At 39.2% G+C, this 26719-nt stretch overlaps 1 protein-coding gene across 8 annotated transcripts in view; it reads left to right on the top strand.

Annotated features, from left to right (window-relative positions):
• The window catches only part of FRYL (FRY like transcription coactivator), a 257732-nt gene that overhangs the window by 220635 nt on the left and 10378 nt on the right, over window positions 1-26719 (top strand). For 7 of the 8 annotated variants that reach the window (XM_018049433.1, XM_018049438.1, XM_018049437.1 and 4 more), the window contains 12 exons: window positions 1179-1349; window positions 3482-3622; window positions 4992-5189; window positions 7650-7811; window positions 7927-8001; window positions 8322-8498; window positions 11910-12113; window positions 14718-14885; window positions 20892-21142; window positions 23816-24023; window positions 25739-25888; window positions 26618-26716. In XM_018049433.1, the coding sequence (XP_017904922.1) occupies window positions 1179-1349; window positions 3482-3622; window positions 4992-5189; window positions 7650-7811; window positions 7927-8001; window positions 8322-8498; window positions 11910-12113; window positions 14718-14885; window positions 20892-21142; window positions 23816-24023; window positions 25739-25888; window positions 26618-26716 (2004 nt within the window). Of the gene's footprint in view, window positions 1-1178; window positions 1350-3481; window positions 3623-4991; window positions 5190-7649; window positions 7812-7926; window positions 8002-8321; window positions 8499-11909; window positions 12114-14717; window positions 15447-20891; window positions 21143-23815; window positions 24024-25738; window positions 25889-26617; window positions 26717-26719 lie in introns of those variants that run through there. The other variant, XR_001918189.1, reaches the window with a different exon arrangement.

Genomic DNA, 26719 nt, shown 5'->3' with positions numbered 1-26719 from the left:
ATACAAGTTATTTTGAAATATCAACCAACTTTTTCTTTTTTCTTCCTGGTGTCTCTTTTATGAGTAAAAGGCTAATGCATGAAAACAACTGCTTTGAATGATTTTATAAAATAACTTCCAAGGTACTATGTTAAGTTTCTGCAGAGTCTTGCACACCTTCATATCTTGGGCTTATCCAGTGATATTGTCTGCATGATGAATAAGCATAAAAGTCAGTTACAGTCATCTGAAAGTTGAAAATTTATATATATTTTAAAAGGTAATACTCTTGTTTTATCAAATGCTCTAGGCAGTTTGTGAAAATAAGATGGAAGAATAAGGGAGGAAAATGAAAAAAAGGGGAACTAAACTTACGTCACGGCTATCCTTTCATGATAGCTGAGACTAACATGGCCCTTTTCCAGTTCTTCACTGTTCAGTTATCCTTGGAGGAGGTTAAGGAACATCCTCAGCAGGGACTCAGGGAACAGACAAGGAAGGTGCATTTGGCCCATTAGATTCTCCCAAACATCTATGGATTCAGATACTGTAATACCATATCAAGCAGACTCTAAGAAAGTCAGTGTACTTTGTACCAGCCTATAAATGACTGGCCAAGGACCTTGAGAGCTTTAGCTGAACATTGGAGATGCAGGGCTCAAGCGTTTTATCAGCCCTCCAATGAAGTCCTTTTGCTGTATCACACATGTTGAGGCTTCTGCAGCTGACTGCTTTGGTGAGATACCCTAAACACCTTGAGATTAAAGCACTTCTTCTTTGGCACAGCAACTCTGAACCTCCCTGAGGATTTCCTGGTTGAGTCTGCCTATTTAGTTTCTTGTACTTTGAAACTTATATGGATTTTATAAGATAAAACTCTTTTTACAAAATGATATGTAGGATTTACAAAAATGTTTAGGTTTTTACCAAAGACATTTTTCTAGAATATTGGACTGAAAAGAAAGCTGTGTACTTAACACCCATGGAAGTGCTTGACATATTAACCATCTTTCCATATTATCTAAATCATTCCCTCAAGGATGCCTTGTGCTTTCTCCTTTTCTGTTTAACTTCTGTATTGAGATAAAATGCATTAATGCTTCAACATGTATATCTAAATTATTTCATTTAATGAATACATTGAATAAAATTATGTTTAATGTCGTTAAGTAAATGAAATTTTTTTGTCGTTTTTTTAGGTTTGTGCAGAAGAAAAATGCCCAACACTTGTCAACCTGGCTCACATGATGAGCCTGTACAGTACACACACGTACTCCAGAGATTGTTCGAACTGGATCAACGTAGTGTGCAGATACCTGCACGACTCCTTCTCAGATACTACGTTTAGTCTTGTGACTTATCTTGCAGAGGTAAATTTACCCCCATAAAAGGATCTTTCAACTGCTCTGTGACAGAATTTTCAAGAGTATTTATTTCTAGAGCAGCACTAATAACTAATTTTCAAATTTCATTTAAGAATGAATAGAGGTAACATCTTTTTTAAGAGGAAAAAACATACAGGTAATATTGTTCAAGTACAAATGACGTTTTTTTTTTTTTTTTTTCATTTTCAATGTTTACTTCTTCATTCACTGTCTTTAAGTGGTATAAACTCAAAATAATGTAAACTTCAAATTTATTTAAAGTGGAAAATGGGTTTTTGAATGTATTTCTGCACTCACTGTCTTTAAATAACACAAAACTCAAAATAATATAAACCTCACCTTTATTAAAAATGGAAAACGGGTTTTTTTTCCATGGTCTTGATCCTAGGAAATGGTTATCATTTTTTGTTTCTGTAAATTAGCTCTTGGCTTTGAAATTCTTTCTAGAATAATAGTATAGCATATAAAGCCATTTCTGCTGGGCAAGTATTTATTCTGGTGATATGTTTACCTCCTAATCTAAAATATGATGGGGGGGGCCAGTAAATAGAATTTAAAACTAGTCCTAGAACAACATAAAAAGTTAACACAGTTGACCTTGCACAGCACTGGAATTAAGGGTGCTAACTCTCCATACAGTCAGTTTCGAGTATATCTTAGTCAGCCCTCTACATCCGTGATTCAACCAACTGTGAGTCATGTACTGCTGTGGTACTGAAAAAAATCTTCATATAAACAGACCCACACAGTTCAAACCTGTATTATTCAAGGGTCGACTGTATTTATTTGTTGAAGAAGTAACTCCATGCCTAGGAAAGTTAAGTTACTGAGTAGAGAATACCGGAGACCTTCAAAAGGAAGAAATTCCTAGTCACTAAAAATGTCTGTCAGCAATAAAGTGATATCTTCCTTTTTAGAAAGTTGACCTCTAGAGATTAAACCTAACACACAAAGAGACTTAAATTATTTGTAACTCAATAAGCGTTTTAAGTATTGCTTACAGCACTGTATAACTTATCCAAGTCGCTGACGGTGCCCATCATAAAGTGCTCAAGATGGTGTGAATTTTAAAGGTATTGGTTTTGATAGGTTTACTCCCGTCACCTTTATTTAAGTGAGCTGACAGAGTGGGCTGTCTGCCTGAGAGCTCCCTGACATGAATAAATGTGCATCACTAGGTTTATCTTATACCTGTACCTTTGGGACAAGAGCCAACATAAAGCCAGACCTAAGACCTAAGCTCCTTTGGGTTTAAGTGCCTTAATCCAGCTTTCACTTTTGTGCTACCATAAAGCCCAACACTAACGCTAACACTTTGGAGAAGAAAATGGCAACCCACTCCAGTATTCTTGCCTGGAGAATTGCATGGACAGAGGAGCCTGGTGGGCTACAGTTCATGGGGTTGCAAAGAGTCGGCCACAACTGAGCACATCATCACAGAGTAACACTAGCTCTCCTGAAGACTGACCTGTGGGGTTCTAAGGTCTGACACTGGCGCAGTAGAGCCTTTTGGGTACACATATGGGCAATATATTTCCAGTCTGTAAAGAGAATGCTTTGCCCCAAATGTTAGTCTTATTAGTATAAGTTATCCTTGTTCTGTGATTATTAATGAATCTCAGATTATCACTAACAACAGTTCTAAAATTATTTACATGTATTTAAAATTACACAGATATAATTTTAATTGTCCCACAAACCCTAATAGGAAAATGGTATCACTTTTTATTTTAAAAATCAGGGCTCAGAGAGGTTAAGAAGCTTGTCCAAGATTACATGGGTAGTCATCAGCTGATGGGAATGGCTTGGGAATAGTTAGTTATTCTTTGGTAATGGTGGTAGAGCAGTTTTTAAATAAATGATATTCAATTAAATTAGTTAAGGGTATGAAAGTAAACACTAAGGTTAAGAAAAAAGAGTCTACCTAATTCTCCTTTCTGAAGCAAGGACAAGTAACAATAATAGACATTACCTTTTACCTTCATTATTCTCTGGATTTCTGATAATCTGACCATAAACTCTTAGGTTAATTGTACTGTGGTTTTCAACATCAGTAATGTAAATACAATGGAATTTTCTTGAACCTGATTGAAATTTATTTTTAATATTACTTCTAGCTGCTGGAAAAAGGACTGTCTAGTATGCAGCAGTCATTACTACAGATCATCTACAGTCTTTTGAGTCATATTGACCTCTCCGCTGCCCCAGTAAAGCAGTTTAATCTGGAGATCATAAAGATTATTGGCAAATATGTACAGGTGAGTAGCTACAATTCTTATGTATAGAAAGTGATCATCTCAAAAACAGTATATAATCATAAAAAATTGGAAACACCTTAAATGTTTTAAGAACAGGGGAAGTGGTTAGTTTATAAACCATGTTTTCAGGAATATTAATGAGATGGGAAAATGTTCTCAATGTGAATGACATAAAGCAGAATCTGAATAGTAGGATTCAACAAGCAAGTACATTTAGGCATTCTTTTACATTTAGAACACAACTACCAGTATAATTTACAGGAACATCCCTGAAGAGGTTTACACATTTTACAGTACCCAGAGCTCCTAATTTTTTCCATAAGAAAAAAAAAATGATTTCTATTTAATTTTATTAAAGATAAACTGTTTCTATAGTGATGTGCTTAAATTGTCACAATATCATTTGGACATTTCTGTTATCACTAATATTTTGTACTTTAGATGGCTTCATATCGAGATGTTATTAAAATAAATTGGAAAACTCAGTTCTGCTAAGGATTTTTTCACTTTCTTTTTTAATAATATTTTACCTGGTTCAGAACTGTTAACTACGAAACAATATGTATAATAAAAAGTTGAGGTGTGATTTTAGTACCACAAGTAAGAAAAAAGTCATTTCTTTTACATGATTCTTTTCAGTAGGTGGTAAAAGAGAAATGTTCTAAGTTCTTAATTAGACATTGATTCCTCTCCACCTATACATCTGTCATGTAAATCATTCCTAAATTCTACTGGTAGAAATATACAAAATGAAAAGCAGAAAAATAACTCAGAAACATTGCCACCATATATGAGGGGGAAAGCTCACCCTATACAGGTCAGGAATCACTGAGAAGATTGTTTTAGCACAGCACTTATGCTTATTATTTGGGGCTTGAGTCATTAAGAAATACCTAAATTTTAAAAATATTTTAATATTTTTATGTCTAAGAAATCTTATGCATTAAAAATGGTTTATCACTGAGGCTTAAAACATTTTAAGTTTAGAGTCTTAGGGCCATGTACTTCATTCATCTAGAAAGTTCACATACATACGACCCTTTGGCTTACCCCTACTGCCAGATCACTGTATTAGACTTTCTTAATGAATAATATTTATAAAGGACTTATTGAGAACAGTGCAAAATATCCTGAGTTGTTAGCATTATTATACATATAATATCTTATAAATCTAACAGTAGAAATAATAACTTATTTTCTATCCTTGTGTAACTCAGACCCTCAGTTAAGGACCTTAGAGTAAAAATGAATAATTGACAAGGGATTTTTATAGAAATAATATTTTTACTGTCTACAATGTAACTGAGCTTTTTTTCTTAGTTACATATGTATTTGTAACTTTTATACGTCTATTAATTTTTGAAACCAGAGTCCTTATTGGAAGGAAGCCCTTAACATCTTAAAACTGGTGGTGTCCCGCTCAGCAAGCCTTGTCGTGCCCAACGATATCCCCAAGACCTACGGAGGAGATATGGGCTCTCCTGAGATATCCTTCACTAAAATTTTTAATAATGTCTCTAAGGAGTTGCCTGGGAAGACCTTGGATTTTCATTTTGATATATCTGAGGTAAGATGCTCAGGTATTGGTAAAGGCACTGTATTAGAAATGTTCATTTGTTCATTCTGTCATTAATCAAGCACTGATTGAGCCCATACTCAGCGGGAGATGCTGTGACAGGTGCCCTGAAAACGAGGTGGGCATGGGGAAAAGGCGTACTCTCAGCACGCCTGTAGCCTCTTGAGGAGATATGCAAATAAACACAGTGCTTTGGTTGCCAAGTAAGTTCAAAGTTTTATAGGACTACATAGCATTTCCATCTAACTTAATCTGACTAAATGGGAGCGTACATGGAAGTGTGGGCAGGGGAGATTAATCCCAGAAAAAAGCAGCACATGTGAATGAAGGCTTGTAAGTGTGAGGAAGCATGGTGCTCTGGAAAATTCTATCTAGCATGGCCTACCGTGAACATGTAGCACAGAGGATAGAGTAGTGTGATGAGAGAGAAAGCTGAAGCCATAGGGAGCAGCACAATCATGAGGATATTGCCGGATGAGATGGTTATATCTTGAAGTAGTAGTGGCTTTTCAAGGATTTTTAGCTGGAGTAGAAAATATTAGGATTTGTGTTTTAGGGAGATCAGTCTGGGAACAGACCAGCAGGAATTGTTTAAGAGGGAAGTTATCAATCAAGTATTTTGCAGGGTAGGGGGAGTTAAGAAAGATAGCAATTGAAAATCTACTCACATTTTAATTGAAAAGCATAATACAGATTTTTTTTTTAAATTTGCAGTTTAGTTTTGGTATTTGAGGGCTTCCCTTGGTGGCTCAAGATGGTAAAGAATCCGCCTGCAGTGCAGGAGACCTGGGTTCGATCCTTGGGTCTGAAGTTCCCCTGGAGAAGGGGACGGTGACTACCCATTCCAGTATTCTTGCTTGGAGAATCCCCACGGACAGAGGAGCCTGGAGGGCTACAGTCTGTGGGCAAAGAGTCAGACATGACTGAGCGACTAAGCACAGCACAGCTCTTGGTGTTGAATTTATCTGAAGCTTATTGATTTATGTTTTTTTAAGATATAAAGTATTTTTGTTGCTAGTGTTTTAGTTAATATCACCAGAGAATTCCTAACATGGAGTACACAGCAAATATTATAGAGAAACTAGCTTTGCTATTCTTCTGAGTCAGAAATTGATAATGTAACAATTATTTTGTTTGAAGAATAATATGAATCCTCAGAACATTTGATATATATCAGATACTTAATTTCAATTTATTTCATCAAAAATTCCTAAGTACCTGCTATGTGTAGGCACTGAAGATATACTAGAGGAACAGCAATGAGTCTTGCTCAGTCTAGGGACTCCTATATAGCAATTGGAGACAGGCAAAGAAACAAATCAACATCGTTGAGTAAGTGTCCAAGAGTAATTACCCAGACGTGGTGGTGGCATCAGCATGGGCCTCCTTGGAAGTGTGGAGGCAGCGTTCAAAGTGCCTCAGGGTTTGCTTGGTGCGTGTTCCATGCAGAGGAGGGGATATGTGTCAACACAAAGGTCCATAAAGGCACCATATCTTGAGAAACAAACTCAGCTTTGATGGAGTGCAAAGTTCAGGAGCGAGTGGTAGAAGTTGAAGTTGGGAACATAAGCAGGAACCAGATCATAAAGGGACTTGGATGACATGCAGATGAGCTTAAAATTATATTCAAGTGCAAATTTGAAACACTTCACAAAGCCAGGTAAGCACCGTTTTGGATTCGTCATGGAATTTTACTGAAATAAATTTTGGAAATGTCATATATTAGATTTGCAATAAGACATGATATGATAGCTTTCACTTTGCATTTGTTACTTACCTTGAATATTTGCAAAAGCACTTTTAGACACGTACTTAACAATTACATAAAAAACCCACAAAATATTGTGTGTGTTAGTTGCTCAGTCGTGTCCAACTCTATGCCCCCATGGACTGTAGCCTGCAAGGCTCCTCTGTCCATGGGATTTCCCAGGCAAGAATACTGGAGTGGGTTGCCATTTCCTTCTCCAGGGGATCTTCCCAACCCAGGGATCAAACCCAGGTCTCCTGCACTGCAGGCAGACTCTATACCATCTGAGCTACTAGGGAAGTCTGACCAAACTGTTATCCAATTTAAATCTGAGTGGTGAGATGACAGGGGATTTTGTAAAATCATTTTTGTATCTCTGAGGTTTCAAAGAGGACATATTTTATAATCATGGGGGGAAAGATGTAGACAGTGGTTTTTAAAGACAACAGATCTATTTTTAAAGTAGGAATAAGTTCTCCAACAGTCTCCTCAGAGTCTTGTTTCCGATAAAGTGAAATCTTACTATTAAAAAAAAAAAGTATCATTGTTACTTTTGATTTTTGTAGTATCTGCCTTTGCTAAGTAATCTTTCTCCTTATGCTGTTTTTTTTGATTGTTTGTAAAAAAATGTCATCACAGATACACTATTAACCCACTTATGTTGAACTGTGTGAGTGAAACACTGGCAATTTATTTCTTTGTAGACACCAATTATTGGAAATAAATATGGTGATCAGCACAGCGCAGCTGGTAGGAATGGGAAGCCCAAAGTGATCGCGGTGACGAGAAGCACTTCCTCCACTTCTTCCGGTTCTAACTCTAATGCCTTGGTGCCTGTTAGTTGGAAGAGGCCACAGTTATCACAGGTACATAAAAGTTCATAGAACAGACGAATCAATTTTATGGTATATGTGAGAACTTGAGAATTTGCCTTATTTTCATCAGTAATCTTAACGTTTGCATTTTTTTCTTTCTCTTTAGCGAAGAACAAGAGAAAAGCTAATGAATGTGCTTTCTCTCTGTGGTCCAGAGTCTGGCCTTCCAAAGAATCCATCGGTGAGTCATCATGAAAACCTGTGTGAGGGTTTTGAAAAATCTTAAAAGTGTTAGTCCATGAAGAAACAGAAATTATTGTGTCTCCTTGTTTGTCTCTTCTTAACGGTGTTAACTAAGAATGAAAAAATTGTCACTTGCCTTTGTGACACTTGGCCACTGTGCTAATTCAGTATTCACACAGTTAGACATTTGCCCAAATTAAAACTCTGAGCTTACTGACAGAAGAGGCCTGCAGTGGCTCCTAGGGCACTGATGTCCCATATTCAGAGTGACAGAGCTAATGGATGGCCTGTTTTGTTTTGTTTTCGGCTGGGCGTCAGGTTGTATTTTCTTCTAACGAGGATTTGGAAGTTGGTGACCAACAAACTAGCCTCATTTCTGCAACAGACGACATAATTCAAGAGGAAGAAGTAGCTGTGGAAGATAATAGCAGCGAACAACAGTTTGGCGTATTTAAGGATTTTGACTTTTTAGATGTTGAGTTGGAAGATGCAGAGGTAAGGATATGGGCTTTCATAATATTTATAGAATAGCTACAGCTACATGAGAATGAAGGATTTAACCACAGGATTAAATAAGGATATAATCTATCCTTGTTCGGGGCAGTGTAACGTCGAAAGGTACAAATCTAAGTTGGAAACTAAAGGTGATTAGTACAGTTAGTCAGTAGCAGAATAAGTCTGAAATAAAAGGAACATCTAATTTTTCCATCTTTATCTTTCAAAATATAGAGTAAAAATGGATTTTTTTCAAAAGCATTTTTTAATTGAGGGCGTGCTTAGACTTAAGTGTTTGCATAAGCCACACAAATTAATGTGCAGCAGAAGAGTAAAAGTTTCATTTAAATCTATCAGACAACTTTGAAGAGGGTGGCCCTGAAACCAGATTGACGATTAAGGTGGCTTTGGCGCTCTCACTTTCCTGTGACTGAGATTCTACCCAGGACATTACCCACCACTTTCTTCTTCATGGTGGAGCCAGCTCTCTCAAATGCCTCATTTCGTTCAATACCAAGGACTTGCTCCTTAAAACTGACTCAGTTTAGAGAAAATTGATAGCTGTGTCAGTTTAGATGCTTCCTAAGTGGAAAGTCCAACTCAAAAGGTGAATTTACTTGCTTACAGAACTGGGCTAGCCCAGAGTCAGAGCGTATTAGGCAAAGCTCAGTGGAGTTCCCGGCTGTTTCTTTGCATTCTCTAAGCTCTGCCTTTCTCTGCAAGTCGGCTTCACCTCATGTGATCTTGGTTATGTCCATACGTGGCAGTGTTCAGAGAAAGTGAGGGTCACTTCCATAAAGGCTCTCAGGAAAGTGAAGAAGTTAACTCTCCTAAGGTTTTCAGCACACTTCTTGTCACACCTCATTTGGCCCAAACTGAGACATTTGCCAATCTCTAAAAAAAATCAATGAGCAATAGGCTTGCCCATCACCCTGGTTGTGTCAGGCTGTTCAGGACCTATTCCCATAGCTGACATTAGTCCCATAAGCCACAAACTCCTAAATCTGAAATGTGTACATCAAACAGATCACAGAAATGTTCCTCCTAAAATTGTTATAAATGTCTGTCTTCAAGAGCTCCAAATGCCTTACTGTCAAGTATCCACACCATGTCATGCTACACCTCTGTCCAAGGATGTTCAAGACACTCGTATAACTCATGAGCATCCATCAGTCCTCTTTGAACGGATGTTTCCTTTGACTCAAATAGGTGAGGTGGAGGAGTGAACTGTACGGCTTCCACCACGTTACACCATTACTTTTGATAGGAAACCAGTGTATGGAGGTCTTCCTGTATGCTTCAGCTACTACCACTCCCCTCCTCTCCCCCACCACCCCGAGGATGTGAGGATATGACCACGGTGCCTCAGGGTCCAGCAGATGCCCTCACACTCGCTCAGGGGTGGCCACTGTTCACCACGTACGTATTCCCAGACGCAGCTGGACAGGTTCTCGGAGCCCAGGAACACATATTATTCAGTGTCATAGGGCAGTGGATTTTAGCCTTTTTTAAAAAACTATAGCCATTGCTAATACATCACATATCACATCTCAGTAGACACACCTTTAAAAGTTTAAAGAATATGCACCCTTACTCTATGTACACTAATATTTTCTATTCAATTTTTTTTTTTTTTCAAAAAGAGCAAGTCATCACCCTCCAAAACTGCTGTCACTCCCACAGTTTAAAAAACATCGAAAGTTATAGGAACTAGGAAAAACCTACACAATTAAGCAAGGAAGTATGATTGGTTCAAGGGACCTGCTGCCCTACCTCACAGGCATAAGCCAGTTCTAAAGTCTTTTGCAGTTATTTGCTTTTTTCAGTTCAGAATTTAGAAGCTCTAAAGGTAGGCTGTTGACATTTTTGTAATGGTCAGGTTCTTTCTTTTTGTTGACCTTTTTTTTTTTTTTAAAGATCATTATAATTGCTTTCAAGTTTATCTAGTACTCTGAAATGTTCCTAGTAATAAATATGGCTTTTGAATAGAACCCTAGAATGAATTAAAAATGCTTTTGTCTTTTATTTAAGTCACAGTAATTTCAGGTGATATTAACTTAGGTCTCATAATTAGGCCAAATCAAATGATAAGAGATTTTCTAAAAACCTAGTCTTGCTTTGAACATGGTAAGAGTAAATACTTTGCTACAAAATAAACTTAACTGCTAATGAAACTTCTAAAATATTCCCCAGCCTTGAAAGCCCACAGCATGTATTCATTCATTCACTAAATGCATATTGAGGGCTGTTGCCACAGCCCTGGTTTTGTTATCACTTTTGCACAGTTGATTTCCATTGTATGTTTCATTTGAAATGAGTATTCCTCTGCTTTATTTAAGAAAAAAAAGATCTGAAAACCTCTATCCTTGACAATCCCTCTTGATAAACGAAGACACATAAGTCAGATTTTGTTAGCCAACTCACTGTAATTTGTCATTAGAGCTTAAGAAAGAGTATAAGAATTATATCCTTATCAAAGGAGGATCAGCTTGGAATAACAGAAACGTAACTTAGATAAATCCATAAGTGGGGCAAAGCAGAAACTTGCTTATTTCCTATTGACCTTTTGAAGTTGACCTAGGTTATGTTTTGATAACTATGATCTTGATTTTAAACTCCTCTTTAGCAAAAAATTACCACTGGATTTAGCTAGAACCATGCTACAGTCTAAAATAATTGTTGAACCTGTATGTTGTCAACTGAATGTGGGTATTTTAAGTCGGTTTTGCATTGTATCCAGTATTAACTCTATGTAAATTTTAAAGATTTCCTGAAGTTTGTGTTGCCAGAGTGTATCATAGAAATGTTGTTTTAAGTGTCTGTCTCTTTTTCCACGATATATTCTGCATAAAAAAATAATGTGAATCACGTGTTGACTTCCTGCACAAAGCTTCATCCAGAGCTTGAATCAGTCTTTGGGTTTGAGAAATCACCAAGCATTTTTTCCCCACGAGTGTAGTGTATATTTACACGTGTGTCTTCGTTCTTTCTAATTCTGTGTGTTTTCCTTTTTGCTATCCAGGAGCTGCAGGTAAGTTGCAGCCTGGCGTTCTGGATTATTTATTTGTTGTCATCTGTGAATGTATTTGTCTTCTTTGTGGTCTCATTTGTGTTTGTGTATTAGAGTAGAAATGGCCTAGGTAGTTGATTTAGTTGGTCCCCACTAGATAGAAAGTCAAGAGAATCCTATCCAGTTAAAACAGGTCATCAACCACATACTTTGATCTCTTTAAATATTTTAATATTGAGTGATGTTTTAAAAGTTTCAAAAAATTGAAGGGCTGATTGAATCTCTGCTTATGACGATACACTGAGTATTTTTCATCTGGGTATATGTTCTCCTAGTGTATTACCTTCCCTATATTTATAAGCTTGTGTTTGAGTCTTAGAAATGACGCCTTGCTTTTCCAGGGTGAAAGTATGGACAACTTCAACTGGGGAGTCCGCAGGCGCTCACTGGACAGCATTGACAAAGGGGACACGCCGTCCCTCCAGGAGTACCAGTGCTCCAGCAGCACCCCCAGCCTGAACCTGACAAACCAGGAGGACACAGACGAGTCCTCGGAAGAGGAAGCGGCGCTCACGGCAAGCCAGATACTCTCACGCACGCAGATGGTACACTTAGCTTTTTGTACAGTGACAGCTGGTCTCCTCTTTGTCTTCACTTCCCACTTAGTAATTACCATTGCTCGATATTCTGATTTTCATTTCACTGTGGGTAAAATGCACATGCTGAAATGAAAACACAACCCTGTAGCAGCAATGGAGTGTTCCATTATTCATGATGGAACTAAACATTTGATCTGTGCACCCCTTGGGCTTTCCAAGTGGCACAGTGGTAAAAGAATCCACCTGCCAGTGCAGGAGATGCAGGAGACTCGGGTTTGACCCCCAGGTCGGGAAGAACTCCTGGAGGGGGCAGTGGCAACCGACTCCAGTATTCTGGCCTGGAACATTCCATGGATAGAGGAGCCTGGTGGGCTGTAGACTATGGGGTCACAGAGTCAGACACGATTGAGCACAGACAGCACCTCTGAGCTGATGAGACATATTTTCTGTTGCTTCTCTCCTAGTCACAGTGAGCTATGCTGGGCACTTTTCGAGGCCTTCACCCTGAATGATACATTTTGGTATCAGTGCAAACACCAGCACTGCTTAATTCTCCACCTGCTTTTCTTTCCTTGTCAGTGTGGAAAGAGAGAGCACAACTTTGCTCCCTTTGCAAGATCAAGTCAGTTATATGGAGGTTCTGACTTACATTCCAAGGGTGAGTGGCAGAGATTCACAGAGAGAGAGAGAGAGACAAGAAAATGAAGGCTATACGCATGGTCTGTCTGTTCCGAATATTGAGTGAGGGGAATGCTGAACTTGCAGTGGCAGTAGGTTGGAACTTGAAGATGGCAGAACAAGGAGAGAGCAAGGGTGTGGATTAGCCACCATGGCCCATGTGATGAGGAATCAGCTGGTGAAGACCAGGTGCAGCCACAGTTACAGTGCTCTTATATGAGGGCCTTTTTTCACGCCCCTGTTGAATTTGGCCCATTTGCACACACTCAGTCTGCTGGTAAAGTGCTGGTAGTGCTGTTGAATAGCCAGGCTGAGCTGGGCTTTAGACAACGCGTACAGTTGTCAGTTTGTGGCAGGCTTCTTGTCACCTGTCCTGTTTTGGCATCTCACCATCATGCCAGTATGTCTTTCCCTAATTCCCTGTCACGTATTAAGTGATAAGCTGTTGCTGACACAGTAGCAGTAGTTACCACTTGCTGAGCTTTGGAGATACACCAGGCCCTGGTCACGGTGTTTTACGTGGATTAGTCACTACCTCTCCCCTCAACTACACGAGGTAGGCACAGTAATTGCAGCTCTGTAGACTAAGTGACTTGTCCCAGGACACACAAGCCTGTAAGTGCATTTGAGCAGGGCAGTCTGGATGCCACCTAAGGCTTGCTGCTCCCCAGGACTGTGTGCATTTAAAGGAACGGTGAGTTGCTGGCAGCAGTGACTCACTGAACGGGGGTCAGACCGGAGGCTCAGAGACTAGCATCGTGCCACCAAACCACTGTGTAACTGTGGTCATTACCTATCTTTACCTATTCTTTAAAACAGGACTCCTGGCAGCACCTGCCTCGGGGGGATTTCATGGGAGGGAAGTCCGTATAGTAAGTGCTGAACAAAGTGTAGCTTCCATGAGAGCCCTGGGGCAGAACTGTCTCTTCAGAAGGCCGACCCTAGTCATAGCGGTGTGCGTGCACGCTAAGTCACTTCAGTCATGTCCGACCCTTTGCGATCACATGGACTGTCGCCCGCCTGGCTCCTCTGTCCGTGGGATTCTCCGGGCAAGAATACTGGACTGGGTTGCCAGGCCCTTCTCCAGGGGATCTTCCTGACCCGGGGATAGAACCTGCATCTCTTATGTCTCCAGCACTGGCAGGCAGGTTCCTTACTAGCAGCGCCTGGGAAGCCCTGTTATAGTGGTAGTGAACTTGAAAAAGAATTTGAAGCTACTTCCTCCTCGTAGGGGGAAAAAAATTAGCTTCTGCTTTTATCTACTCGAAATCATGAGCTTGATTTTTCTTATGTTAAATATTGATCTATGAAAAATGTATAGCCCTGCTTAAAAGAAGAAAAATTGTAGTGTTTTCTTTGTTCTAATTGATTACTGCTAGTTTTCAGAGAACATAAACCCACTAATGCTGGCCTGCCATTTCAGCTTCATTGTCCTAACTCTTTGTCTTATTGAAGTTCTGTGGTATTGATTTGTGCCTCAGTAAGTTAATGGCCAGTTCATTCTTAAGCACCTGCCTCCAGTTAACACTGCTTCTTGAGAATCCACTGAGTGCTTGGTGCCAAAGCCAAGGGAGGCAAAAAAAAGCCCCTGCATTCGCGAATCCTTAGGCCAACTGAAAACGTAAGACATTACCGTAAAAATAAGAATTTCAGATGAAGATTAACATAGTCACATAGAGCTCTTCCATTTTGGTGGTTTCTATTCAGCAAAATTTAATCCGTGTTAATGGAGACTTCATTTCTACTAGCTGCCTGCATTAATCGCACCAGTTCTGATACAGACTGAAATAAGGGGGAAAGGTGGTCTGAGGAAGTCAAAGAAGCTCTTTATAACTATGGCCTCAGAATAGCTTATGACACAGGTTTCTTGTAGCCTTAGTGACCATCGCCAACTCCTAAATAAGTTTCCTTATTTTACTGTCTCTCCTTCAGTTAAATAACGATTCTGCTGCAGACGAAACCCTGCAGGACCATTCTGGTTTACTTCTTCAGTCTCAAGATTCCACTGGCAGCCTCTCCACAGAAGAAGTTCTGCAAATCAGAGATGAGACCCCCAGTTTGGAAGCTTCTCTAGATAAGGCTAACAGCCAGCTGCCTGAGGTGGGGAGTCACGGGGGCTGGTGCATGGCCAATCTGGGCTCTTTTTAGCAATCTGTGATACTCCTTGCTTTTCTTTCAAAGGAGTTTTCATCTGATATGCTAATTATTTGATTTGTTTGCAGTATTTCTAACCTGTTGGTTAAGTGATTTAGTCCAAGTGCAATAGTCAAATCTGATCACTGAAGAAAAAAAAAAGTGATGGATTAAGGAAATGACCTACAGGTTAAAAATAACCCTAAGTGTTTTTAATGAGCATCTCCTGCTGCAGAAGTGATTAGGTTAATATACTGGCGCTTCTCCGGGGATGGGAGCATCTTCTCGGGTGCTGAAGGACCGCTTTTGTTTTTTTCTTCTCTTTTTGCTTTGTATTTGGGTTTGGGGTGTTTTGTTTTTTTTTTTTCCTTGTGATTGGTGCTGTAATTGGGATGAAAACCTCAGGCCAGCTGTGTTAGCGATTGGTTAAATGAAACCTTTTAGAAAGACTGTGGATCTACCAGTGTTATGTTTTTTGGAAAGGCCTGTGAGAAGTAAGCCAGATTCCAAGCTAATGACCAAAAATAAGTGAGTATTCGTTTTCTTAGTTGCCTTTTTAAGACTACTGTAGATATCTCTTTAAAAAACTGTAATTGCTATAGCTCTTTCATATGTGCTGGTATCAGGAAAATACTACACTTTTTTTCAGTGTTAACCAAATTAATATAGTTATCAGAGCAAGACCAGTCTAATTATTAGATCTTACTGTCTGAGTAAGGAGGAATCTCATGTTCTTATTATGCCAACAGTGTATCATACATCTTTACAGTAAGCAGATGTATTTTGAAATGAAGGCTTTTGGGGGGTAGCTTTTTTAAATGTTCATATGACTATGGCTGAAGCTTAGATAACTCAACAAATATTCATTGAGATTTACTAGATGCTGGGCATTCCATTAGGTGCTGAAAAGATGAGTAAAGCATGACCTTGTCTTCAGAGTGTCCACTGGCTATTAAGGGAGACAGAAGGTTTTAAAAAAAAAAAAAGCACTGCAGGTCAGTATGAGAAACTCAGAAACAGACATGCTCAAGGCTTTGTGAAAACTCAGAGTGAGAACCAATCAGCTGTGCATTAGGGGTTACGTGGCGAAGAATAGGCTTTGTGACATTTGAGACACTGCAGGCAGAGGGACATGGCATAGAAAGACTCAGCCATGTGAAATAACATGGAATGTGCAGGCAGCAGCAGGAATCACTCTAGAGAAGGGGAGGAGCAGCAGCGGCAGGAGGAAAGATGGATGGATCTAAGACACGCTGGGTTCCACTAAGGATGGGCTTTATTTGAAACGATAGGAAGTCATGAATCTTCATTCTTTCCAAAGATGCCAATTATGTGCCAAGCCCTGTCCCAGATACCTGGGTGGGAATACCCAGGGCACCCAAGCACTCAGTCATTTAAGCATATTTGTTTACTGAGCCCTGCCATGTGCCAGGCTCTGTCCTAGCCCTGGGCACACAGTGCTCTGTGGAACAGACAAAGGCTTCTGGTTTATGGAGCTTCATTTGAGCAGGAGAGACATAGTAAACAGGTAAAAACATAAAATATCAATGATATATCAGAAAGTGATCCCTTTTCTACCCATATTAAGAAAATCTAACGAGAATATGGACTTGGTGAGGGAGACACTTAGATAGGGTAGCATCTGGTGGAGACAAGTGATGAGAAGGAGCCAGTCATTGTAAGTGTGGAGGAAGGGAGTTCGGGGCCCAGGAAACAGGAGTGGAAAAGGCCCCCACGTATCTGAAGAGCTAAAATGTCAGCCTGTGGGGCTGGCGTGCAGGGGACCTGAGAGAGTGGCGTTGGGAGAGAAGAGCTGGAGGGGGCCAGGTGCTCACAAGGGTGATCGTAGAGGCCACACAGCGGGCAACAACTAGAAGATTATAAGCCCAAAGGGCATAATCTGATTGTGTCTATTTTTTTCAGTCTCGGCTTTTTTGTGGAAAAGTGAAAGTGTGTTCTCATACCTGTTCCTCCTCCATGGAGCTTGTAGTCTGTCATCGGGCAAGGTTACAGTTTGACTGGTGTTTTAGTCTCTTACAGAGGTGTGGAGGGAGGGCTGGAGAAGGCGGAGATGAAGAGACACACCAGAAGCATATTAGGAGGAGATAAGGGGCCTTAAGTGACAGAGTGCGTGGACAGGAAGGTGTTTATGAAGGGAGCAGACTTCAGAACTGCACCTGAAGTAGACTGTATTCCTTTCAGTATGGGAAGGCTGTCACGTGAGCGTTAGCTACTCATTGATCATCTGAGCTGTTGTGTCCAGGATAGCTCATAGCATGTTATAAGTCAGCAGACATTCTCATTAGAAACAATGGAAAATAGCTTTTTAACAAAGCAGTATGGTTAATGGTCCTGTGTTTTAACTATACAAATAGTTAACAGGAAAGTCTTTTCGTTTTGGTTACTAAAATAGCTGTATTCATAGTAAGTAAGTAAGCTACCTCCTGGAAGTCATTCTTATTGATTGGAAATGATTTGGAAATTCATATGTATTCCCATACATACTGGAAATTTTGTTATTTCAGATGAGTCATTCATTTATCCAACAGTATCTAATGGGCCTACTTCCAACACACTACCAAGTTCCCAAGGACACTTTTTTTTAAATGAAGGAAAAACACTTTTTAAATTTACTATGTTTTTTCCTTTTACAATAATGTGTTCCCTTATCACTATAAACTTTGTAACACTGACAGAGGAGAATGGGGATATTTTTTGAAACATACTATTTCATTTAAAAATAATTCTGTTGACATAAAAATTCACCAGAAGAACAGTTGTCCACAAAAGAATGATTCAGGTTTGTGTCTGTTGGATATGTTGGCCTAGTTTGTTTTTCCTGGTGTGACAAATAGTGTCATGTAACCCAAAATTGCCCCTTTAAAGAAAGTATAAAAGCACTAATAAATAAAACCATAACCCTATTATATAAAGTTATATATGAGTTACAGATGCTATACATATCGCTATAAAGCAATTTCTTAAGATGAGGAAAGCAGTTAACTTCACTGGATGAAATATTTTATGAACTAAAGAAAAAAATCCCTAGAAATGTTTATTTGAATTTCTGCCCTTGAATTGTGTAATATTAGGACGCCATAATAAGCTAAAGCATTCTACCTCAAGACAGAAAACTTAGAGCTCAGGTTGCCTGCCTGTAATATGGGAGACCCAGGTTCGATCCCCAGGTTGGGAGGATCCCTGGAGAAGGGAATGGCCACCCACTCCAATATTCTTACTTGGCTAATTCCTTCTAGAAGGGATTATATCCTTGTGTTTATCAGAAGAACCTCCACAGAGGGATTTCTTCTAGTATTTATAGTAGTTTAGATACCAATTCATGCATGCCAGAAATTATTCCTTATACAAAATGAAACTTTGAAAGTGTTTGTGTGTGTGAGGCAGAGAGACAGAGAAGGAGTCACTGTGCAATAAGGTAATGTTCAAGAAAATTTGATTCTCAGCAGTTACATATAATAGTGGAATTCATTCCATTAGCCAAAAAGTTCTCTCTTCATGAAACCTAGGAGTTACTAGAGAATTTCAGCATACATTATAATTTTAGATGAAACATGTATTTTCAAATTATGACTCAAGAACAAATAACAATAAAACACAGGTATGCACTAATGAAAAGTAATGGCATTAAACCAAGAAATTTGGTGCATCATTTCAGTACGATATGTTCAAACTGATGCCCAAGGAAAAATTAATACAAATAAAAATTCTAGGTGTAGCAGTGTCTCTGGCACTGTTACTCACAGTATCTTTCCAAGTAACTAATTCTTAGTTGTTTAATGGCCAAATCTTTAAGAAAAAAATTCAGATGGAAACCTTAAATAGAGTGTATTGAATATAAACTATTGCAGCAAATAAGGAATGATTAGACCATATTATTTATAAAATACCATCCTGTGAAGACTCAGAGTTTGTACTTTCTCTGCATAACTATTCCAGACCAGGTGTTTCCTTAGTACACTTCATGCAGGTCCTTTTCCCATCTGTCTTAGCTTTGGCTGCTGTAACAAAAATACCATCACCTGGGGTGGGAGGGGCTTATCAACAATAGAAATGCATTTCCCACAGTTCTGGAGGCCAGAAACTCCAAGATCAAGGTGCCAGCCAACTGCTGTCTGGTGCAGGCTCTCTTCCTGGGAGCTCTTCTTGCTTTGTTCTGACATGGTGGGAAAGAACAAAATAGCTCTTTATCCTCTTCTTTTAAGGGCCTGATCTCATTCATGAGAGTTCTACCCTCATGACCTAATCACCTCCCAAGGTCCCCACTTCTGATACCACCCCACTGGGGCTTAGGGTTTCTGCATATGAATTTTGAGGGGATTGGAGCTTAGGGTTTCTGCATATGAGTTTTGAGGGGATTGGGGCTTAGGGTTTCTGCATATGAATTTTGAGGGGACAGAAACATTCATTGCACTATTGCTACCCCATCTTTGTCATACCTTACACTTAACCATACTCTACTGTATATTATTGTGGTTTGCATAATTAGCCCCATATTAGTTTGCATACTAATTGTAGTTAGTTATTAATTTATCCCAGAACACTCAGCCCAGAATCCTTCATGTTATACATGAATTTACAGGTGAGTAAATTAAGACCCGGCCTTCCCTAGTGGCTCAATGGTAAAGAATCCACCTGTAATACAGGAGATGCGAAGAGATGGGTTCAATCCCTGGGTCAGGAAGATCCCCTGGAGGAGGAAACGGCAACCCACTCCAGTAGCCTGAAGAATCCCATGGACAGAGAGGCCTAGAGGGCCACCGTCTATGGGGTCGAAAAAGAGTCGGACACGACTGGGCGACTAAATAACAAAACTAAGGCCCAGGCTGGTCTAAGATCAGGGGCACTGGATTTCACTTACTTTTCATAATTTGGAAGGGAAAATTCTATTTTCATCTGTGACAAAGAGGTGAGCAACTGCTGTTTGACTCAATAGTAACCTTAGGTCTAAGTCCTGAAAGAAACTGAAAGACCGTTAGTGCTTATTTTCAAACTGATTGAACCAGTGTCCATGTGAATTAAAACTGGTGCTGATACGTCATGATCTACACCCTGGAAGTATTTTTATTTTTCAGTAGTGGTAGCTCGTTTACTCAGCCAACACCTGTTGAACTTTTACTCCATGCCAGGCACATGTATCAACATTATTTCAATAACGTTACAATGGATAGGGGAAAAAATGCCACAACATGCTTTCCGTTATCATTTCCCTCATTGATAAGTGAGTTTATAGTTCATTTAATTCTCAAGAGTACAACAGTCTAAAATTTTCCAGCATTTTTGAACTCTTAACTCAGTGGTGAAGATGTCTCAGTACTCAAATCTAAATAAATTATTATAATCTTATTACCTGAAAGCAAACCATACATCCCAGGTATTCAGCTCAGTTATACCAGTCGGGCTGCCCTCGTCGTTTCAGTTCAACAGCGTCCTGACTGGTCAAGACCTGTTTGTGATTCACAGGTAGCCCTGCAGAACCAATGGGTTAAGCATTTTGAATTACCTCCCCTTCTTATATCTAGAATTCACTGGAGAATAAGTTCTAGCATGATGAAAGAAATGACATTTCCATAAGAGAGAATTTATAGTAGTAATATAAAGCTCTACCTATGGAGAATTAGAATATCCGGGAGAGAAGATATTTCCCCAAAGGATATATTTCTAAGTAAACAGCTGAGTCCTATTGAAAAAAGATCTCCTTGATGTTTCTGTGTGGCAGTCAGTGATACACTTTAATTTCAAAGGGTTTTAAACTGGAAACTATTTTTTAAAAAAGAGAACAATTTTATGTGATCAGAGTCCAAAAACTCCCAAAATCAAACTGTGTAAATGAAGACTGCCTAATAAAATAAATGTAGATTGATAGCAACAGTCATTTATTCTGTGTTGGTAAAATTTGCTTTTGAATGTTTTAAGTCTGTAAAAAAAAAAAAGCAAAAAACGATTGTTTTTCAGGATACAAGTTCAATATTAAAGGAGGAACAGGTTCTTACCGCCTTTGAAGATGATGGGTCGTATATTATTCAAGAACAGCAGGACTCTCTCGTGTGTCAAGGGATTCTGGATCTAGAGGAGACGGACCTGCCGGAGCCTCCAGGTCCTGAGAGCTACCCCGGGTCGGTCTGTGAAGAAGACGTCACCTTAGCTCTGAAGGAACTAGACGAGCGATGCGAGGAGGAGGAAGCAGACTTCTCGGGGCTGTCTAGGTGAGAGTACAGTGTCACAGACACGGCGATGAGGTGATGCTCCTACCCTGTCCCCTCCTGAACACGACCCTCTGTTCCAGTAAACTGACTTTCATTTCTGTGTACATTTTAAAGGTAAAATGAGTTCCTGCCATGGTTTTACTCTCTGTTACTGCCGTTCTCTTAAAGAGAAACAAATAGGCCATTCTCAGAGCACAGTGAGTCTACATTTAGAAGTACACCAAATACCTATTTGGGCAGAATGCCTAGTGGCCAAGTGCTGAAATCCATATTGGGCCATGGGTGGAGCCAAGTATCAAAATTATGGAAGGAACTTCTGTGATACCAAAACAAATCTGAAATATATTCCAAAAATTATAGTCTTATTACTAATAGTTATAAAGTTTGACTTATATAATGGGCAAAAGTATCATTTCTTAGTACTGTCAAATGTTAGAGTGCTCTTTTTAAATGTTTATGCATCATACATTCAAAATTACCACAAAGTATAAGGAAATCTCACACAGGACTTTTTTCTACTCACGGGCTGACGGAATTGTGAAAGTTGCTCAGTCATGTCTGACTCTTTGTGACCATATGGATTACAAAGTCCATGGAGTTCTCCAGGCCAGAATACTGAAGTGGGTAGCCTTTCCCTTTTCCAGGGAATCTTCCCAACCCAGGGATCAAACCCAGGTCTCCCACATTACAGGCGGATTCTTTACCAGACAGAATTGAATGATCAATTATTACATAAAGTTCTTAAAGGAAATTCTGGTGGCTTATGTCACTTAAACACAAAATAGTCCTTCAGTGATGAGAATTATGATATAATCTATTATCTAATGTTTTGTTTTTATATTTTTTAATTTTATAAATATTTGTGGCTCAAAATAATGTTCTTTATAAAGGCATCTAATTTTGATGCATTATCTATCAGTGTATCTATTTCCCTACTCAACAGTTTGAAGCTCATATAAAATTTAATATTTAATGATCAAGTATATCAGAGTTTTACTCCTACAATAAAAGCTTTTTTATTTATACTTCAAGTGATAACAGTGTTTTAACATATACAGCACCTAAGGAGGTGTTTCATTCTCAGTATGTCTAGAATGCTCACCTGTATTTGAAAGTGTACCCTCAGATATTAACAAGGGATCCTGGTGACACATGTTGTTCAGGTCACTGACTTGGCTGTGACGTATGCACGCACTCATTGATCACACACAAATTCAGAGAAGTCAGGAATGACGCAGGAATGATGCTCAGATATCTGGCTTTCTACAAGGCTGCAGACAGGAGAGCTGGCTTTGGCCAAGTACTAAAGATGAAACAATAAGTAGAACATCCTTAGTAAATACAGAGCTGTATCTGCTCAAGGTTACAGGATGCATTTTCCTAAAATCAATCACCATAGTGACATCTTAAAAATTAAACTTTCTGAGGTAGAATTTAAGTTTTCACTTCAAGTGTCTGCTTCCTTTTGACCTTTTCTCCCCAGTCTTTTCAGATCCCTCTCTTCTCTATGAATTGCTCCATAATTTCTGAATGGTCTTGTGGAGACCTGTAATGTGAAATATACAATCTTAAGACCTTGAATAACACATTTCTTTCTGGAGTCTGACTCCAAACACTTCTTTAAGACCCAGGGTCACACGTTTCTTTATGGGATGCTCAACCCAAATACCATATATCCCTCCCTTTTTTTTTCATTGTCTTATATTTGTGTGTATATATTATCTGACTGTGGGGATTATAGATTCCTCAAAAAAAAAAAAAAAATGGCCAGATCTTCTATTTCTTTGAGTCAGATCTGTTACTGCCACACTGCTAGGCACATAGCATGCCTCATGGCTTTATAATACTGGGTTTGGTCCCATAGAACTGGCCTCAAATTCTGGCTCTGTCATTTCCTACCCAGCATCCTAGGCGCATCACTTAACCTCACTGAACTTTTTGTCCTTCACTGGTAAAAATCAGGATAATAATAGTACTTAACTGTCATAGAGTTTCTGTGAAGACTGAATGAAAACAGCCCATGTAAGGCACCTAATATATAGCCCTTGACACAAAAGTACATGACAGAAAAAAATATCATGATTGCCAATTTGGGCCTGTTCAAATAAAAAGCCTCTGAAATTGACCATTTAAAATGAAGTCGTTCTAGTCTGTATTAGTCATAGAAGTTACTGAAATTATTCCATAGCCCTGGCATATTATAGTATTGCTCAATCACTTCAGACATGTCTGACTCTTTGCAACCCCATGGAATGCAGCCCGCCAGGCTCCCCTGTCCATGGGAGTCTTCAAGCAAGAATATTGGACTGGTTGCTACACCCTCCTCCAGGGGATCTTCCTGACCCAGGGATTGAACCCACGTCTTCTGCATCTCCTGCATTTCAGGTGGATTCTTTACCCATTGAGCCACCTGGGAAGCCCCATTGTAGGATTAAGTTGTTTTAAGGTGGTTGTGTGAAATTAGATTTCTAAATCCAAAGATGCTAGGAAAGAAGAAAGAACAGGATGAGAATCTGCTTATTCATGCCTGCTCACAAAATTTAGGTGGTCGCCCATTTTCTGAATCAGTATGTGTACATATGTAAGAAATAATGTTAGATGACTTAAAGTGTTTTAAATAATTGAGTGCATTCTTTTAAGATAATATGATGATGACTGTGTATGTGTTAACAGTCAAGACGAAGAAGAACAAGATGGTTTTCCAGAAGTGCAGACATCACCTCTGCCATCACCGTTTCTCTCTGCCATCATAGCCGCTTTCCAGCCAGTAGCATATGACGACGAGGAGGAAGCCTGGCGCTGCCACGTCAATCAGATGCTGTCTGACACCGACGGGTCCTGTGCAGTGTTTACTTTTCACGTGTTTTCTAAGCTGTTTCAGGTCAGTAAGGTTGGAGACTTCTGAATTCGTGTTACGGTTATCTGATAAAGTTATAGGGTTTTATCTAAAATCAGTATCTCAAATTTTAATATTCTCACTAGTTTCCTTTAAAGTTTTTTTATTTTCCTTCGATAGTGATAATTTAAATTTACACTTTGACATTGTAGCACTGCTATGACATTATACAGTGACTAGTACAGACACTTCCCCTAAGGTAATTAGAGTAAAACTTCCAAATAACATTTGATCAAATTCTGGAATATGCTAGACACTTTCAGGGACACCAAAGAAATATAAAGGAGGGTTCCTGCCTTTAAGGAGCTTTCAGTCACTATCATAAGACAATCTGTCATAAAGTGTTCAATTCATTGGTACTTTCGTTACTGTGTGGGGACTTTAAAATTTTTAACCAAAGCTGCTTCCATCCCTGAAAGTAATATGAGCTAACATGTAAGGCAGTAGGCTAAATGTTTTACAGTAAGTAATTCTTACAACAGACCTATGTAATGTATTTTTGGCATTCTGTAGCTAGGGAAACCAAGGCTGACATTTAAGTCATTATTTTCCCAACTACCTGCCACCTTTCCACCCCACCTAAGCAAATTTTGCCCATCTTAGAAGACCCAGCTTGGTACATAATCTCACTGAAGTTTTCCCAGCCTTCTGTCTTTCTCTCCTGAAAGTTCTTCAGTGCTTATTAACTGGAGCACTTATTTACTTAATTTTGTAGTTTTGCATTGCTACTTGGTTTTCTATTTATATTCTTTTCTTTCCAGAGATACAAATTTCTCCATGCGTGAGACTGTGGCTTATACTTTGTTTTAAGTTAACCATAATGACACCTAATGGTGCTACACATATTCATGTAGGTACACATCCAAGTATTTGTATAGTAATTACATTGTTGGTATAGCATCTGATTCATTCCGTGTACACTATGGTTTAGGCCCTGATGGTTTTATGTGAATGAATATTCTTGAGTTTTGAGAAGATATTGCCCTTGGTGCATTTTGATGACTTCAGTTCAGGTCAGCAGGAGAGTAAACTCTCCAAGTAGATAGTTTATCTCCTTGGATATGTTTATCCAAGGAGAGTAAACTACTTTTACTGAAAGTTTCATTTGGTAGAATTTAACTTGGGAAGACCTAATTCCTCATGCACGTGAGGGCTTTATTTCCAGCAATATCTAGCATGTACTCCTTCTCTCTTTCCTAATGAAGAAAGTCTTAGGAATGGGGAGACAAATAGCATGTATCATTAGCTTCTTTTTTCAGGAATACTATACAATAAATCTTTTATCGTTTTTAGAAATTATCATGTTTCCTAAGTTAGTTAATTCGCTCAGTCGTGTCCGACCCTTCGCGACCCCATGGACTGTAGCCCACCAGGCTCCTCCGTCCATGGGATTCTCCAGGCAAGAATACTGGAGTGGGTTGCCATTTCCTTCTTCAGGGGATCTTCCCAACCCAGGGATCGAACCCAGGTCTCCCGCATTAGTGGCAGACACTTTAACCTCTTAGCCACCAGGGAAGAGCCATGTTTCCTAAAGAAATGCCTAAAAATAGGATTTATAGATTGATTTTTAGGGTTCTGTATATATCACTACAATCATAGTTTTAAAATAGAAGGTTGCTCTAATTATAAATTATGCTTTTTTACTTAAAGATTAAGAAAGGCTTTCATATGAAATACATTTTCTTATATTTTCTCCACAGTCAATTCAAAGAAAGTTTGGGGACATAACTAATGAGGCAGTCAGCTTTCTTGGTGAGAGTCTGCAGCGCATTGGTGCCAAATTTAAAAGCTCATTGGAAGTGATGATGATGTGTTCAGAATGCCCAACAGTCTTTGTGGATGCTGAAACAGTAAGTTTTTACATGAGGCTTACTTTATCATAAAAAGTAAATTGGAATGGCACCACTCAGTAATGGTCTTTTTTAGAGGTAATTCAGAATTTTAAAGTCTAAAGGTTCGTATTTTCAACTTGATTATAAATATCTAGCAAAATATAGTTCCCATGTACTAGATGCAGTGACTTGTGACTGTTTCTGATTCTGACCTCTTCCTGCCCTCACCTTTCATAGAGTCCTGGATGGGAAGGCTAAGGAATCATGCTTAGAGATGTGTACTTCTCCCTGGTTCCTGAATCAAAGCTCATAGGAGAGGGCTAGACACATTTTTACCACCCCCATCCCCCCTGCCCCACCACCACCATGAAGAACCCAGAACTCCCTGGTCTTCTCCACTTGTCTCCAAGCACATTTGTAGATTATGTATTAAGACAGTTAAAGAATTACAGTTTAAAAAGCTTCAAGTGTATTACTGTTAAGGTATACACTGGTGGGACATGCCACTTTTGCCTGAGCCAGGTTTTGAAAGCATTAGAAGGCACGCTTATCCTTTCTGACATTCCTGAAACCACACCGCACTCCTCTGTTTCAGTGAAAGGTCAGTCCTTAGTACAGGACAGTGGACAGTAGGGGACGCTGGCTTAACTTGGCTTGAAAATTCACTAACCCATAACCCCAAAGTTTTTGGTCTCAGGATTGTGATCTGAAATGGTGATCTGGATCAATGTGTTTCTGATTTGACAGCTGATGTCCTGTGATTTGCTAGAAACACTAAAGTTCAGTGTTTTGGAGCTGCAAGAACACCTGGATACTTACAATGCCAAAAAAGAAGCAGCTGAGCAGGTC

Source organism: Capra hircus, chromosome 6, assembly GCF_001704415.2.
Source record: "Capra hircus breed San Clemente chromosome 6, ASM170441v1, whole genome shotgun sequence".
NCBI classification, from domain to species: Eukaryota; Metazoa; Chordata; class Mammalia; order Artiodactyla; family Bovidae; genus Capra; species Capra hircus.
Note: the sequence above shows the minus strand (reverse complement) of the source record. Positions and strands in the feature narration are given on the sequence as shown.